At 53.5% G+C, this 17,727-nt stretch overlaps 1 protein-coding gene across 26 annotated transcripts in view; it reads left to right on the top strand.

Annotated features, from left to right (window-relative positions):
* TRERF1 (transcriptional regulating factor 1) overlaps window positions 1-17,727 on the top strand; it is a 221,921-nt gene that overhangs the window by 179,391 nt on the left and 24,803 nt on the right. For 16 of the 26 annotated variants that reach the window (XM_013977938.2, XM_021098712.1, XM_013977942.2 and 13 more), the window contains 6 exons: window positions 1,414-1,722; window positions 5,373-5,763; window positions 6,680-6,746; window positions 7,791-7,930; window positions 8,068-8,171; window positions 10,426-10,501. In XM_013977938.2, coding sequence (XP_013833392.1) covers window positions 1,414-1,722; window positions 5,373-5,763; window positions 6,680-6,746; window positions 7,791-7,930; window positions 8,068-8,171; window positions 10,426-10,501 — 1,087 coding nt within the window. The remainder of the gene's footprint in view (window positions 1-1,413; window positions 1,723-5,372; window positions 5,764-6,679; window positions 6,747-7,790; window positions 7,931-8,067; window positions 8,172-10,425; window positions 10,502-17,727) is intronic. The other 10 variants (XM_021098727.1, XM_021098725.1, XM_021098723.1 and 7 more) reach the window with 3 other exon arrangements.

Genomic DNA, 17,727 nt, shown 5'->3' with positions numbered 1-17,727 from the left:
GCTGCCGTCAGACAGAGTGACGTGAGCCCCCATGTCACTGAGAGGCGTAGTCCTTCCTTAACAGAAGTGCTTCAGCTTTGCTGCTGGGAGCCAGCCAGGTCACACGGTCCCCACTGCCACCGGCTTTGTGAACAAGAGTCCAGAACAGAGGTGGTAGAAATCCTTTAAGGGGATCCCAGCCTACATACCTCTTGGAGAAGACAGCAAGAAAACATGGAGATGTATTATTTTTTTAACTCCTGCTGCTTGACAGTCAAGACTGGGGTCCCTTGGGCCTTCCAGATCCGTCAGTGATGGCCAGGGGAGGCTACTGTTGACTGTCAGGCTCCAGCCAGCCTTTTCTGTTCACCAGGGCACTAGTGTTAGACTCTAGCATCTGAAGACCTTTAAATGCCCTCAGGATTATCCAGGTAGGATATCCACGTGGTGAACTAGCCACACAGGGTGAATTTTTTTATAAAGATTTTTATTTTTTCTATCATAGTTGATTTACAATTTTGTGTCAATTTCTGCCATACAGCAAAGTGACCCGGTCATACATATACATATACATATATATATATACATACATACATACATATATATACACACATATATACACACACACATATATATACATATACATATATATACATATATATATACACACATATATATGGACATACATATACACACACACACACATATATATATACACATTCTTTTTCTCACATTATCCTCCATCATGGTCCATCACAAGTGATGAGACATAGCTCCCTGTGCTATCCAGCAGGATCTCATTGCTTATCCACTCCAGATGCAACAGTTGGCATCTACTAACCCCACACTCCCAGCCCATCCCAACCCCTCCCTGTCCATGCAGGTTTAGTGTTAGATTAAAATTCAAAGAATTTTTCTCAACTCTTTGAATATCGTTGCCATGGGATTAACTCTCTTCACCAAAACCTTTGCTGTGACCCAGGTCACTGCGTCTCCTGATCATGCCAGTTAAAAGAGCTTTGTCTTCCTTTTGACAGATGAGCAAACTGAGGCCCAGTGAATTAAAAGGTCCTCCACAAGACTTTAATTTGGGGGGTTTTGCTGTTGTGTTGTTTTGCCTGATTATGAGTCCATATCGTTTTTTCTTTGAAAGCAGTGACACCCACACAAAATTTTTCTTGACCGTTTGTTTTAATGTACAAGTGATACAAAGTCACAATTTTTTTAATGTAGAGAACAGAGGGCCTTATTCGTTGCCCACGGGCATCCCTGCCGCCGAGGGACGCGGGGCGGCAGGAAGGAAACCACCCTGCCCTGGTTCCCTGTCACCCACGCGGGATGCCCAGGAACCTTCCAGGTTCAGGAAGGGCACAGGGCACCCCCCTTGGGAGAGCTGCTCTCGGCCCAGGATCAAAGCCTTTATTGTCTGTGTAGGAGGAAGGAGAGAAGGCCCCGCCGCCTCCGCCTCAGCCGCAGCCGCCACTGCCGCCTCCGCCTCCGCCTCCGCCGCAGCTCCCTGCCGAGGCGGAAGGCCTCACGCCTATGGTCATGCCCGTGTCTGTCCCTGTCAAGCTTCTGCCGCCCAAGCCCAGCTCTCAGGGCTTCGCCAACAGCGTCGCTGCCGCCCCCTCGGCCAGAGACAAGCCAGCCAGCTCGGTGTCGGACGACGAGATGCCCGTGCTCGTGAGGATGACCCTCTCCCCCCCGCACTCCCCCCAAGGGGCTGCCCCCCGCCCGCCTGCTGTGAGTCGCTGCTCTGCCCCGCCTGCCTGGGGTGGGGACCTCCCTTTGCTTTCTCGGAGACGGGGGACAGCTGTGCCAGGGCCCCCGACCTGGGCTCAGGCATGGCTTGGCCCCGATGGCTGCCTTGGAGTTTCCCACCCGTGTCCACAGTGCCTGCTACCCAGTAAACACCTGCCACTCTACCGGGCTGACGGTCTGGGTTAGATTCTGAGAGACCAGAACCGAAGAGGTAATCACAGTTAATAAAAAATGCAAGACCTGTCCAAGACACTAAATAGCTCCTGCCCAGGGCCCAGGCCCCTCCGCCGGGACCTCCTCAGATCTGGCAGCCAAAGATGTCACCCCTAGTGTATGGGGCCCTCCAAGCAGTAGCCCTGACATCCATTCTGATGGCCAGTCAGTCTTACCAGACTTGATATTTGCAGTATCATCTCTGCGTCAGTACCCTCCGAGGACCTGATTCATGAAGGCTCCCAAAGTAATTCCACTGAGCCACCCACCCCCAATCTCGAGAAAGCAAAGAGACTTGTGTTTCTCACTCACCGTTGAGTTCTTTTTTCTCAAGTTTCAAGTGCTTCAGCCAAGCAGCTTAGCTCGGGTCTGGGACAGGGACCTATCCCCCCGCTCCCTCCCTCCCACCCCTGGCGAGTCTGTAATCCCTGTGGTTGACCACCTCAGATTTGTCCCCTCCCCACAAGTGGTATGCCGGGTCGTATTTGTCCTTGGAGAGTAGGTGGCTGCTGGGAATCCAGGAGGTGGGAGAGTGGGCTTGGGCCAGAATAGGGATCAGAAAGATAATTAAGAGAACTAGAAAAGTCCAGGAAGAGCCTTTGGGGTTCTCTATGTAATATTGAAGCTCAGAAGAGGAGAGATGGATGGAGACCCTCTGGGGGGGGGGGGCGGATTCTCATCAGCTGGCAGGTCTTGTGGGCCAGCAACAGGCAGAGATGAAATGACACAACCGGGCTCCCGCTTTGCCCGACGAAGTTCCCGATGTGGCGGGAGAGGTAGCGTTTCTACCCTTGGGGAGCTCCCAGCCTCACTGGAGACAGTGAGGTTCCTAGTCACACAGGGGTCAGAACCCCAGGCAGCAGCCCTCCCATACACACACACACACACAGAAGACAGTGAGAGGATGAGCAGGGCAGGCGAGAAAGAGTCATACCCTCCGGGTGGCTGCTGGGGACACACCTGCGTTGCTGAGGTAATTAGGGCCCGGGACGAAGGGCCCTATTACAGGGGAAGTTTGGTGCAAATTCCCTTAGAAGAGCATCGTGGAGTTCCTGTCGTGGCGCAGTGGTTAACGAATCCGACTAGGAACTATGATGTTGCGGGTTCGGTCCCTGCCCTCACTCAGTGGGTTAACGATCCAGCGTTGCCGTGAGCTGTGGTGTAGGTTGCAGACGCGGCTCGGATCCCGCGTTGCTGTGGCTCTGGCGTAGGCCGGTGGCTACAGCTCCGATTCAACCCCTAGCCTGGGAACCTCCATATGCCGCGGGAGCGGCCCAAGAAATAGCAACAACAACAACAACAACAAAAAAGACAAAAAGACAAAAAAAAAAAAAAAAAAAAGAAGAGCATCGTGAGGGGAGTTCCGAGCAGGGCCTTGAAGGCAGAGCTGAACTCGGTTCTGTGGGAAGGGTGAGAGAGATACTGTGAGGAACTAAACCGAAGTGGAAGCACATAGGTAGGACTGTGTAAATGTGAGCAAGGTCCTGACACTTAACAGAAAGACATTAAAAAGTCCAGTTCTTATCCCCACTCTGCTCCTGGCCGCTGGGATGCAGACAGCTGCAACCCTTCCCCTCTCAGCACCTTGGTTTCTCCCCTGACCTTGAGAGGGCGGGGTCGGACCCATCAGGGACCGTCATCCCTCTGGGGAGCTTTGTAAACGTCTCTGCTCTTGGCCCTGCCTCCAGAGTCTGATTAGCTTGGCTGGAACTCTGTAAGTGCCTCCTCTCAAGTGACATCCAGGTCTGACATTCTGGTGCCTTCCCTGGCTCAGGGTCCTCAGAATCTTGCCTGGAGGATCAGAAAGCTCCAGTTTAAAGCTAGAGCAACAGAACCAGAGGTGCACATAGGGAGAGCCCAGCAGAGACCTTTCGCCCTGTGGTCAGAGGTCTAGATTCCAGTGCAGGATGGAAATCACCTCATCAGCTACCCGGGAACAGGGTGTAAAGGGTTGGGATTGCTCCCCAAGTTTGGGGGCTCAGGCATCCTCTCCCCATTCCTCAGCCCCCCTCTCCTCCTCAGCCCCCTCTCTCCTCAGCCTCAGGCGATGAGGAGCCCTCTGGTGGGGACAGGAAGCAGGTTGCAGCTCCCTGGCCTAAGGAGAGCCTCCTGAGGGTGAGATGGGAGTCTGGGGCCCCTCTGCCCCTTCTCCTTTCCCCACCTCTCTGCTTCCCTAGGCTCCCCGCCAAGGGGCTGGGACGGCACCCTAGCAGATGGTGAAGCTGAGGCAGAGACAGGAGGGGCAGCCTGAAGTGCTGAAGGCAGCAGAAGGGGCCCTGAGGAAGAGGAGCCCAGAGCTGAGGGGTGACTGAGGCAGGTCACATGGCCTGGAGGAGCCTGGTCACATGACCAGGGCCAGCCTTCCCATCATCCCCTGTGGCCTCCTGCTCAGGCGCCACCCTGGGCAGAGGGATTGCCAGGGACCATAGCTGGCTCTGAGGGGCCTGGGAGGGTACCACAGACCGCCCAGAACTTTTCTGCAGGTATGCCCACCACTCCCCCAACCATACCACTGCCTCTCCAGCCACACCCAGCTCTGGGGTTTTCTGGGCTGATGCTGGCACACGACCAAGTCTGTTTGTGTTTGGCTTTGGCATACCCTGCTTATCTCTTTCCGTGCATGTGTTTACTTATTAGTATGTATGTACCTGTGTGGCCGATCTTCCTCCCAGGCTATGCTTGGTTCTGCCAGTATGAAACAAACTAACACGGCTGACAGGAAACCAACCTAGGAGAAGGGCTTGCCGCAGAGGAGAATGCTGGGAGCAGTGGGCAGGGGTGGTGAGGGGGGAGGGTCACCACATCCATTTCCAGGCGCACAGGAGGGGGCCCTCAAAGGTCCTGGACGGCTCGCCTCAGCCCTGATGTGACCTGGAAGGAGAACCCACTGGGTCACTGGCCCTGGGAGCCTCCCCTAGGCCTGACCCCCCTCTTCCTGTCCCGCAGCCTCTGCCCAGCTTCCCTGTATAGATTTATTTTGTCCCTTCTCAGAACATATGTTATCTGTCCCTGAAGTCTGTCCCCGGGGGAGAGGTGGGGAATTAAAGGGCCCCCTCGGCTGGATTCCACTCACCAGATGGGAATGCAGTGATAAGCACTGAAGAATGAGAATTTATTCTTTCTTGCCCACCCACTATTCCCTGCCACCCCCATCCCTCTCCAGACATTAGGCATTTCCTCCAGAACCAAAGTTTTCGCCCTAATGGAGCCACCAGATCGCGCCTTGTGTGAAATGGATGCGACGGTTTCTTAAGGCAGAGGAGGCTGCGGTCTGGGGAGGAGGAGGCGAAGGCGGTGGAAGGGAGGAGTCGCCTTTCCAACAGAAGCCCCGCTTCCCTCAGCCTGTGGAAATGGCCTGTGGGAAAAGCCCAAGCATCTGAATTGGAAGTATCTGAATTGGATCGTTCTTCCCGTTGTAGGAAATTCCCAAGAAGCATCAGGCCGGTGCGGCCAAAGCCGAGGACCCGGTCAAAGCCGTGCCCGAGAAGAAGAAGTTCCGGCACCGGCCCGAGCCGCTCTTCATCCCGCCGCCGCCCTCCTACCACCCCAACCCCGGCGCCTCGCACTCGGGCGCCACCCTGTACCAGAGCCAGCTGCGCTCCCCGCGCATCCTGGGCGACCACCTGCTCCTGGACCCCGCCCTCGAGCTGCCCCCCTACACGCCCCCGCCCATGCTGAGCCCGGTGCGCCAGGGCTCGGGGCTCTTCAGCAACGTGCTCATCTCCGGCCACGGCCACGGCCCCGGCGCCCACCCGCAGCTGCCCCTCACGCCCCTGACGCCCACGCCGCGCGTGCTGCTCTGCCGCTCCAGTGAGTCGGCCCGTCGCGGCTCCCTCTCGTTTACGCCGCAGAGCTTGGTGGGGGATCTGCTCTGCATACCAGGCCCCGTGCTAGGAGCTGGAAGTCCTCAGAATCAGAATACCTAGTCTCAAGGGCATCAGTGTAGCTGATAATGACAGTCTCTCTGGGATAAGGAAAAGCAGTTGAAGTGTGCTGTGGATAACCATGTGAGATGCCCCCAATAAATATGCTAAGTAGGAGTTCCCGCTGTAGTGAAGCGGGTTAGGAATCCCGCTGCAGTAGCTCGGGTCATTGTGGAGGTACAGGTTCGATCCCTGGCCTGGGAACTTCCATATGCCTTGGGTGCGGCCATTGAAAAAATAAGTAAAAGAAGTGCCCGCTGTGGCATCAGTGGTCTCTTGGGAGCCCTGGGTTGCAGGTTCGATCCTTGCCAGCACTGCAGGTTAAGGATCCGGTGTTGCCACAGCTGGGGCTTAGGTCGAAACTGCAGCTAGGATCTGTTCCCTGGCCCAGAAACTCCATATGCCACAGGGTGGCCCAAACAAGATAAATAAATATGTAAATAAATAATGCTGAGTGGGTGTACAAATAGGATGATATGCAAGACCACACGTCTGCATTTTAGCCTGCTGTATGAATGTCAAGCAGGAGAGACCTGTGGCCAAGATCTCTTTCTGGAGCAAGAATAGTTTCATAGAAAAAAGATAGCTTAGCAGACGGGGGTAGGGCAGCTGGCATCTCCTTATCCTGTGCGAAGTAGGGATCCCTAAGCCGTGTATCCCCACACTCCATCCAGCTCCTGGAAGACTCCTGGGGTAACTGGGAAGGAGAGGAGCACTTTTATGACAATTTAAGTAACTGCTCATTTTGTTTCTTCAGTACCCTTCCCTGTTGACCCCGTGACCTCTGTTTTTTTGTGCTTCAGACAGCATCGATGGCAGCAACGTGACAGTCACCCCGGGGCCTGGAGAGCAGACTGTTGATGTCGAACCGTAAGGAAAAGCCAAGTACCCTCTAGAACAGCAGGCTCAGCTGAGGATGAAGAGCTGTGGGAAGGGTAGTTAGTACTTCGGGAGTCAGTGTGGCTGCTGGACAGGAAACTGGAGAAAGCGTAGGACCGTAGTATTTCTCAAGTGCTGTTTGTTTCCCTGTAATGGCGAGTGTTTCAAGACCTTTCTAAAGACTAAGTGCTTTGAAAGCATGGAGCCTTGTATTTGGCAAACCTAGCATCCCTGTCTCCGGCTCCAAGGGCCAGTTTGGTTGGGGCTACATGCGTTCACATCCCAAGTGATGCTGAGACATCTCTGTTGGGGTGCCCAGCTCTCCACATGCTGCATCCAAATGCCATGCTCTCCTTGTCCTCTTCCAAAGATTCTTGGCCAGTCCTCCAAGAGACCGGGCTTGAATACTTGAGCTTGGTCGGGGGTGTGGGTATAATGGAAGAGAAAGGTGGTTAATTTCATGGGTAAGCACAGAAAAGGCCAGATGGTAGAGTGCTGAATAGATGAGTCAGGAATCAGAAAACCTGGTTCCAGCACATTTCGTTACTTGCTGTTGATCAAGGTAACCTTTCTAGGCTTTAGTTAACTCATCTATTAAATAGGAATCATTTTCACTGCCTTGGTTATTACATCATGGGTCTTTGTGGAGTTCAGATGGGACCATGTATATGGAGTGGTCTGGAAGGGATAAAAAATGAAATAAGAACTTTGTATTTGTCTCTGTGGGTTAAGTGGTACCATCAGCCATGCTCCGGGCAGCCTTGTTCCCTGGGAATTAGCACCTTCCCCAGCCAGCTCTAAGGTTCCTTGAAGCCCCTTCTCCCTTGCTCCCTGCAGCATCTCTCCCCAATCTTAAAGCCGTTCCTTATCCCGGTGAGAAGGCCATGCCCAGACTTTTAGGATCACACTGTGAGGAAATGCCCCTGCCTCTTGTTCTTGGAGAAGGAACGGGTTTCCTTCTTTTTCAAGTCCCTGACAGTTGCCCTTGGCCTCAAGTTGAAGACCGCACTGTTGTTTTTCTTCTTGTCATTAAAGGCGCATCAACATTGGCTTGAGATTCCAAGCGGAAATCCCAGAACTCCAGGATGTCTCTGCCCTGGCCCAGGACACACACAAGGCCACCCTGGTATGGAAGCCCTGGCCGGAGCTGGAAAACCATGACCTCCAGCAAAGAGGTACTAGAACCCAGGGAAGAACCGGGCGGGAAAGGCTGGATTCTCTTCCTCCCGGGGAACCCTGGCTCCAGGATTGGTGTGTTTTTCCGCGACCCTGAGCCCTCTCTGATGCAGTGACCTCTCATTGTTCCTAACAGTGGAGACTCTCCTGAATTTGTGCTGTTCAAGTGCATTGCCAGGTGGCGGGACCAATTCTGAATTTGCTTTGCACTCTCTCTTCGAGGCCAAAGGTGATGTCATGGTAAGGAACCACGAAGAGCAGGCTTCCAGGCTCATATTCATCATGTCCGAATTCTGAAAAGCACTTTCCCAAGATGCTGCATTGTTTTGTATCATACAGCCAGTTCATAAGATGATGTCCAGCCAACGTGCCTGCCATGGTCCTTATCTCAATGAGGAGGTCAGGATTTAAGAGCCTGTATGGGAGTTCCCATCATAGCTCAGTGGTTAACTAATCTGACCAGGATCCATGAGGACGTGGGTTTGATCCCTGGCCTCATTCAGTGGGTTAATGATCCAGCATTGCCATGAGCTGTGGTGTAGGTCACAGATGCTGCTCGGATCTGGGGTTGCTGTGGCTGTGGTGTAGGCCGGCAGCTGCAGCTTCAGTTCAACTCCTGCCTGGGAGCTTCCATGTGCTTAGGGTGCAACCCTCAAAAGACAAAAAAAAAAAAAAAAAAAAAAAGCCTGTAGGAAAACCTCCATTTGAACTTTTGTTTACACATCTGTTCCTAAGTAATAATGATAGGAACATCTGTCTTGGGAAGCTCAGCTTTCTTTTCAGCAGTCTTGTAATTCCCATCAGGAGACAGGTCTGCGGTAATGGAGGCAGAAGGTCCTCCTGAAGCCAGACTTGGCCTGAAGGAGTCTGTCATACTCCACTAAAGGTTCTTTCCTATGGAGATCAGCCAAAGGATGACATTCAGAGAACCGTTTTCTCCCCTAACCAGAGTGCAGTGTTGCTGTGCACCACCTGGTGGCATCCTTCCAATTTTTACTTTTTATTTTTTCTTATTTGTCGGCCACCCTTGCAGCATATGGAAGTTCCCTGGCCAGGGGTGGAATCCGAGCCAGAGCTGTGACCTACGCCACAGCTGCAGCAACATCGGATTCTTTACCCACTGCACTGGACTAGGGATCGATCTGGTGCTACTAGAGACAAGCAGGATCGTTAACCCACTGCGCCACAGCAGGAACTCCTCACTCTTGCACTTTTGACACAGTTCTTTGGCATCTCCTAAACCAGAACGTTGGTGCCCTTTTCCCAGAATCAGAGCTGCTCAGCTGGGACTCCAGCCCAGAGCAGTTTGTTACCAACTCTTACTTCCCCTTTATGACTACGAGTCTTAGACCAGAGCTGGCCTCCTGCTTTCTGATTTAATGAAAATGTGAAAATAAACAAATGTCCCAATATTATCTTTTCATGAGATTATTGATACTCTTCAAGCATCCTATAGAACGTTGGAGAACTCTGCTTGACCTTTGAACATCAGTGCTGCAGATGGATGCTTCTCAAACTTTTAACGTGCACCCAGATCACCTGGGGAATCTTGCTAAAATGCAGGTTTTTCAGTGATTCCAGAAGTGGGGCCCAAGGTACTGCCTTTTGAACCTGCTCCCAGAGGATGCCTGTGCTGCTGGTCTGTGGGCCACACTTGGAGCAGCCAAATTCTAGACCTTGCTCTGCCCCTAAACCATTGATCTGTACCACTTTTTTTAAAGGCCAGCGAGGCTGAAGTTCCCATTGTGGCTCAGTGGAAACAAATCTGACTAGGAACCATGAGGATGCAGGTTCGATCCCTGGCCTTGCTCAGTGGGTTAAGGATCCAGCATTCCATGAGCTGTGGTGTAGGTCTCAGGCACTGCTCGGATTCTGTGTTGCTGTGGCTGTGGGGTAGGCCGGCAGCTACAGCTCCAATTCGACCCCTACCTGGGAACTTCCAAATGCTGTGGGTGCGGCCCTAAAAAGATTTAAAAAAAAAAAAAAAAGCCAGCAAGGCCGAAGGAGGCAGATATGACAGGGTCGTTTAGCAAGGCTCCCTGGAAGGACAGCGTGCAGTACAGTTATTGCTAACACAGCTGTTTATGTTCAGTTGTGATGAAACATGACTTTTCTGCAAAAGCAGTTCCAGATCACCCACTCATTTCCTCGGAATCCTTCCCCCGTGACTCAGTCTCCATTCAGAGGAGGCCCCACCATATCTCTGAAGGTGGGCCCTCACCAAGGAAGGAGTTGGGTTTTGGCTGCCACTTGTGTTTTTGTGACATGACCAGCTGGCTGCAGGCCTGGGTGGGGCAGGTTTTAGAACGAGAGTCCCACAGGGTGCTGACCAGAAGGCAGACGCCAGTTAGGGGAGTGTCCTCTGGTTGTCCTGCCAGCCCCCCAGCCCCAGGCCCTGCAGTGCTGGCTCGTCTTCCCAGTGAGTCGGACGGTCTTCCGAGGACACATGCCGCCTTACTGACTCTCACCTTTTCTCTCCCCTGTGGGTCTGCAGGCTGCTCTGGAAATGCTGCTGCTGCGGAAGCCGCTCAGGTTAAAATGTCATCCTTTAGCAAATTACCACTATGCCGGTAGGTTGCCAGGAGCCCTGCGCCCCGTTGCCTTCTGAGAGCGGGCTGTTTGTATGCTGATTGTGTCGCCTTTTAATAGTTGATAGCACCCCTTCTATCCTCCACTTGTCATCCCAATGCCCCTGGGAAGTAGCTTGTCGGAGCAGCCGTGTCCACTGGCTGGTCGCTGTTGGCTGTGCCCTGAGCTGGGCGCGAGTGGGCGGCTGCAGCAGTGAGGTCGGTGTCTCGGGGCAGGAGCCTCGGAGGGTAGAGCACAGAGGCAGCAACACTCAGCAGCCCCTCGGCTTTGAGATCATTAGACCTGGGTTCACATCTTGCCTGGACTTGTCGCCTTGTGCAGCCTTGGTTTCCCCACCTGTAAAATAGGCCTCGTATTCCACCCCTTGCAGCATTTTGTGAAGATGGGAGAGAGTATATGGAGGCCAATGCCTGGCACATTCTAGTAGCTTTATTATTCACTTGTTGAATGGTTAGCGAGCACTTACTGTGTACAGGAAACTACTAAGCAGAAGAATGAGGAGGTGACTGTGACAGGTGTAGACAGAATCCTGCCTCATGCAGTTCAGAGTCTGAGGAGGAGGAAGTTATTAAACACAGATCACACGGATGGCGGGAGAAAGACACGTACATGCATGCAGATGTACACATACATCTACACATGAGTGTGGCTTAGGAGGGGATGGATCAACAGTGGTCCCTCCAGGAGTTCCTGTTGCGGCGCAGCGGAAACAAATCTAACTAGGAACCATGAGGTTGCAGGTTCGATCCCTGGCCTCGCTCAGTGGGTTAAGGATCCGTCATTGGCCATGAGCTGTGGTGTAGGTCACAGATGCAGCTTGGATCTGATGTTGCTATGGCTGTGGTATAGAGCCATAGCTCTGATTGGACCCCTGTCCTGGTAACCTCCATGTGCTTCGGGTGTGGCCCTAAAAAGAAAAAAAAAATGTCCCCTCCAGCAAGCGGGAAGGAGGAAACTCTTGGAGAGCTGAATGTCATGAGAATCATGAAGATAGAAGGCAAAGGTTGGGGAGCCTGCAGTGACAAAGGAAGTTGAAGTCCACGCTGGATTTCCAGTGACTAGTAAACCCATCCATTCCGACAGTCTCCACGACCCTGCCTGGGCCTCTATGTTTCAGAGGGAGCTGGATCCTCCGACGCGCCCCCCCTGGTTGCTAATCGTTTTTTTTTTTAATCATTTTAGGACCACACCTGCAGACTATGGAAGTTCCCAGGCTAGAGGTCAGCTGCGAGCTGCAGCTGCCAGCCTATGCCACAACCACAGCCACGCCAGATCTGAGCCGTGTCTGCAACCTACACCACAGCTCACAGCAACACCAGATCCTTAGCCCACTGAATGAGGCCAGGGATAGAACCTGCGTCCTCATGGATACTAGTCAGGTTCGTTACCACTGAGCCACGATGGGAACTCCATGGTTGCTAATCTTTTGAAGGTGCCTTTGGTGCCTGGGGCAGAGCCCGAGGAGGTACTTCAGCGGCCTCGGGGACCCAGTAGTTCCTCTCCCAGCCCTTGGTCTGGGCAGCCAGTGTGGCCCAAGGTGAGGGCTGCTCTGCAGGTACTGGAACGTTCTCAGGGCTCCCTGTCCCCGCCACCCTCTGCTTCACCGAACACGCTCCTGGCATGAGTCGGCCCTCCCACCTGCCATCATGGGGTGGAAAGGCCTCAGAAGCCACTGGTCTGAGCACAGCAAGCCCAGGCTGCCGGCCTGTACTCAAGCCACTCCTGGAAGTGGGCAAGCACGGCAGAGACTCATGGGAGAAGAAATCCATCATTTGACCCATTGGCCTAAGGGAGCCAGTTTGTTAATGTCGTCTGCATCATTTCCTGCTTGGTGTCTGCCCCGAGGGTGGGCAGGAGGTGTGGGCGTTCTCCCTCGTCTGCCCTGGAAACAGTTCAGTCCTCCCTTAATCCCCAGTGTCATCTGCTGCCCATTAAACCCTGACAGGCTGTCCAGCCTCCTGGAGACTGTGTCAGGCTTCTCTGCTTAGTGGGTGAGACCTCCCAACCATTGCTGTGGCCATTCTCAGCCCCCTGGGGGTGACCAGGGTGATCGGGCTGGCTGCCACCTCTGGGCTGGTCGGCTCCAGCTGTGAGCAACCTCGTCTGGGACCCAGATCCCCTCCAATTCTTCCCAGCGGCCAAGCAAGCATTGGGGTTTTTTTGTTTATTTTTCATGTGTGTCATGACAGAAAAAAGATGGAAACCACCCCCACCCCCAAATGAAACAAAAACACTAAATAACTAAAAACTTTGAAACTACAAGGCCCTGAACTCTAAAAAAATTCATTGACCTGTGGGGATTTTAGGTTCCTGGCAAGTCCCTTGCCTGTTCCCTGCTCCCTTTCCCCACAGGCCAGAGAGCCCTCTCGCTGCTTCCAGAATCATTTTGACCATAGGACTGTGAGATGTGAAGGGTTGGTGTCCCGCCAGCTGTGTGTCCCCAAGAAATGGGTGCTCATCTAAGTCTGCCATTTGTCATTTGTCTTCTCCATGAAGTGATCACAGACTAGGCCTCAGAGAATCTTCTAGAATTATGAGCAGAAAGGGCAGGGGGAGTTCCTCTTGTGGTTCAGGGGTAACAAACCCGACTAGTGTCCATGAGGTTGCAGGTTCGATCCCTGGCCTTGCTCAGTGGGTTAAGGATCTGGTGTTGCCGCGAGCTGAGGTGTATGTAGCCCAAAGACGCAGCTCGGACCCCGAGTTTTGTGGCTGTGGCGTAGGCCGGCAGCTGCAGCTCCAGTTGGACCCCTAGTCTGGGAACTTCCATGTACTGTGGGTAGGGCCCTAAAATGCAAAAAAATAAAAGGGGTCAGGGGTCACAGGCCTCTGAGGTCTGACCTGATTCCATCCCCCTTGGAAGGTCCCTTCCAGGGCACAGAGGAGGCCGCAGAGTCTACCCCCATCACTTGCCCCAGCTACCAGCCGTGACCTCCCTCACCCTTCTCACCTCCCTGCCCCACCCTCGATTGGTTCTGGTTGTCAGTGAATCCCATCCCCGTGGCCCCATCCTGCCTTGGCCTTTGTGCCAAGCCCCGTTGGTTGCTCTCCGGTAGGATTGCCTGTCAGCTCAAGTCCAGCCTTGCTGGGACACCACCTTCGGGATCCTTTTTGTGTCCGGCTCTGTGGCTGTGGCCAGTGTCACTCCAGCTCACCTCCAGCCCTGGAATTGCCCCCCAGGCTCCCAGTTGTCCACAGAGGAGATCAGGCCTCAGCGGGCCTATCTGTGACCTGGAGGGGTGGCGGAAAGGTTGGGTTTGTGGGGTGGGGGGAGGCTATGAGATTGGAGGAGACAGAGACAGGGACCTGTGAAAAGTCACTTCCCTAACGTTACTCCTGACCTGCCTTCCACCGCATCCCATTCCAGGCGATTCACTAAGAAAAGGAAACATGACCGGTGCGGGAGCCCAGGAGGGACACCAGTGTGGGTGGGCTGCTCGCCCAGATCTGCGGGCCTCGTGGCAAGCCCAGAGGAGCCCTGTTAAGGTCCTCAGAGGGGAGTTCCTGTTGTGGCTCATCAGGTTAAGAACCCAACTAGTATCCATGAGGATGCGGATTTGATCAGTGGGTTAAGGATCCAGCATTGCCTTGGTCAGTGGGTTAAGGATCCAGCATTGCCCTGAGCTGTGGTGTAGGTCGCAGACACAGCTCAGATCTGGCGTTGCTGTGGCTGTGGCGGAGCCCGGCAGCTATAACTCTGATTGAACTCTTAGCATGGGAACCTCCATATGCCACAGGTGCAACCTTAAAAAAGTGGAAAAATAAAAAGAGAGAACCCCAGAGGAAGGTGCCAATGCAGCAGCTCGCGGGCTCGTTCACACCAAGGTGCCCGGTCCAGCCCTTGCTCTGCACCTCCACCCATGTGTGGGCAGCTGGCGTTTGCAGTGGCTCCCAGTCAGTGGCTGGATTGGGTGGGGAAGGGTTGAGCGTGGGGGAGTCAGGGTTGTCATTAGCAGGCTTCCAGCATCCTTGGTTTTTCCATTGAACTGTCATTCCTGCAGGTGGGCGGGGCGTGGAGGGGGTGTCAGAACTGGCCCAGGGAGTCTTGGCCAGGGTTCAGCAGAGGCTGCTGTGGGCCCCCACCACAGCCCAAGCGCTCACTGGGTCCTGAACCCTGACCTGACTCCGGAGATGGGAGAGACCTGGAGGAAATACCCAGTTCGGCCGGAGGAGGCCTGTCTTGTCTTGGAAGCTGCCCCAGTTTGGTGAGGGGACAGAACTACATTCTCAAGAGAATACTTTGCAAGAAGCACAGCTATGATGTCATCTTGCAGGCATTCTTAGCCCATGGCTGGAGCTGGATAGTGGTCCTCTGAAGAGCAGGCTCTGTGTTAGTACTTGCTCTGCTGCTTTGCCTGACACGGTACTTGCAGAGAAACCGGCTGCTGGATAAGCTCAGGTCCTGGATTCAGATCAAGGCCTCCCTTCCTTTTGCTTCTAGAAGGAACTTTGGTATCACCTGGTTTACCTGCATCCCTGAAAAATTACTCTGCCTTCACCCACCATGGAAAACCTTTCACGGAAATGAAGGTCTGGTGTAAAAAAGTCTTTCCTTCTTCCGCACAGCCAGCGTGTCTTTGTTGTGTAACTGCTGTAACAACAGCATCAATAACGGTTTTTAAAAGCTGGAAAGAAAGACAGAAAGGCCCTCTTTAGAAGATGCTGTGAAAAGGAGATCATCCAACCAAAAAAAGAAAGGAACAAAGGAGAAACATAGAACCCACTGGAAAACAAGCTTTAAAATGGTGATACATACGTATTTATCATTAATTATCTTAAATGTCAATGGATTGAATGCTCCAATCAAAAGACATAGAGTGGCAGATTGGATAAAGAAGCAAGAGCCTAAAAGATACTGTGCCCCAACTTTTCCTCACCCCTCCATGTCTCTCTCTAACTGCCTGCATTCGCTGTAGATCATCCCAAATTTCACCACTATCCAGAGCCTGTTTCCCAGCAACCGAAGCTCAGAACATTTTTCCTCTGGATACTGTTCCAGTACCAGTTCCCTCCAGTTAATTAGGCTCTTTGTAATTAGCCTTAATCGTCTTGTTAGGGACCCCTGCTGATAATAACCCACTAGCCGGGAATCCCCAGGGAAAATGAGTGAACGCTGGGGGGCGGGGGTGGGGGTGGGCAAGTCAGCCTGCCGACCCCTGGGACATGCTGCATGGACAGCAGGGATCTCAGAGACGGAGGCCAGGCGAGGAGTTGGGGCAGCCCCTTGCCTCGGTTTTGCATTTTATCCTGGACTTTGTCCAAGGCCCAGAATCCAAGAAAAGCTGGCTGAGAAAACCTTCTCCAAGGATGAGGAAAATGCTTCTGCCAGACAGATTCCAGGGGCAGAGACGCTGAGCCTTGCCTTGACCGGATTAGTGAAGGATTCCTGCAGGGAGGAGACTGCGAGTTACAGGCAGCAAGGCTGTGGGTGTGCACATGGGACAGGGACCACTGGCAAGGATGGCAGGCTTCATGAGCACTGCCAGCACACCTCTGCAGGGGACAGCATGTGTCCCATGGCCGCAGGCTGGTTTAGAATCTCCTCTCTGAATGGCTGGATCTAAAACATTCAGCATTCAAGAGTTCCTGTGTGTGTGGCTCAGCGGTTAACAAACCCGACCAGCATCCATGAAGAATGGGGTTCGATCCCTGGCCTCGCTCAGTGGGTTAAGGATCCGGTGTTGCCATGAGCTGTGGTAGAGGTCACAGATGCGGCTCAGGTCTGGCATTGCTGTGGCTGTGGTATAGGCTGGCAGCTTAGCTCTGATTCGACCCCTAGCCTGGAAACTTCTATATGCTGCAGGTGCAACCCTAAAAGAAAATAAATAAAACATTCGCCGCGCACCTACCTAGGACCAGTGCTGTCAGTCACAGGCTGACTGTCACAACCCCCAAGTCACAAAAAGGAAACAGACTCGGAGAAGTAAAATTGCATAGATCCCAGGAGGAGTAAGTGACAGAACGAAGTTGCAGCCTGCGGTCACCCCTCTTTTATCACAGCACAGTGACCTTATCTGGGGTGAGCGCATTCAGATGTTATTTCTATATACTGGGCTTTGGCCTGGGAATTCAAGCCCAGAGTGGATCCTCAGTCCGGTGGGCGATCCTGTCATCAGGATGCAGAGAAGATGGAGCGCATGCCAGTGTGACCATGAGAACGGATGAGCTTGTCTGGCCCCGCCTCTGCCTCTCACTTCGCAGACACCCGTTTTGGACAGACGTGCACACAGCACTGTCCTGAGCACTAGAGCGCAGCCCCTGGACTGCTCAGAGGCCCCTCCTACACTCTCTGGGCATGTGACCCTTCCCCAGTCTTCAGAGGGGCTGTGCGACACAGAGCAATGCTGGAGGGTCCAGCCCACTTCCGATCTGGACGGCAGTGTGAAATGAACACTTCAGGAGTGGGAAGATTGAAGACTGTCACAGAGCAGCAGCCCTAAAAACCACTGAGGCGTTGATGGGAAGAAGGCCTCCTTCCCCCGTGAAGCTTGGGGATCCCCTATGACAGATGGTCCAGGAAGTGACTCCCCCCACCCCCTTTTTTTTTCTTTTTTGCTGACCCACAGCCTATGGAGCTCTGGGGCCAGGGATCAGATCCGAGCTGCAGCTGTGGCAACGCCGGATCCCTAACCCACTGTGCTGTGCCGGGGATCAAACCCATATCCCAGCGCTCCCAAGATGCTGCTGATCCCCTTGCACCACAGGGGGAACTCTGTGACTTCCCCTTCTTGGTTACAGCTGGCAAGCCGTCTGGGGACATGAAGAGACATGCTTCTTGCTGGTAGACAGACCCGGGAATTTAACACTGCTGGAAGGAAGTGCCCACCGTCGAGGCTGGGTGCTGAGAAGGTTGCGCGGCCATGTGAGTGTCTCACAGGATCTAAGGGCCGCACCCTAACTCAGGAAACTGATCTCTGATCTGCTCGAGGAAGGAATGGATTCTCATTCATCTAATTGGGGGTTTCCAACAGCAACATGTCCCCTGGCTTCCTATCTGAGATGCAGCCCGGAGCTGCAGAGACTGGACCTGCAAGGCAGCTGGTCACCCTCCCTGTAAGCCCGTCCAGGGACTCAGCTGCTGTGACATGTCACCATCACAGTCTTCTTAGACCATGGCCTCTCTGATTCCTCTTTTGCTGCTTTGGTGGATTTCTCAAAGGAACCCTGACTCCTCTTTGGTCCTACAGTTGCTGGTTAATCCTGTCTTGCT

This window comes from Sus scrofa, chromosome 7 (genome assembly GCF_000003025.6).
Source record: "Sus scrofa isolate TJ Tabasco breed Duroc chromosome 7, Sscrofa11.1, whole genome shotgun sequence".
Taxonomy (NCBI): Eukaryota; Metazoa; Chordata; class Mammalia; order Artiodactyla; family Suidae; genus Sus; species Sus scrofa.
Note: the sequence above shows the minus strand (reverse complement) of the source record. Positions and strands in the feature narration are given on the sequence as shown.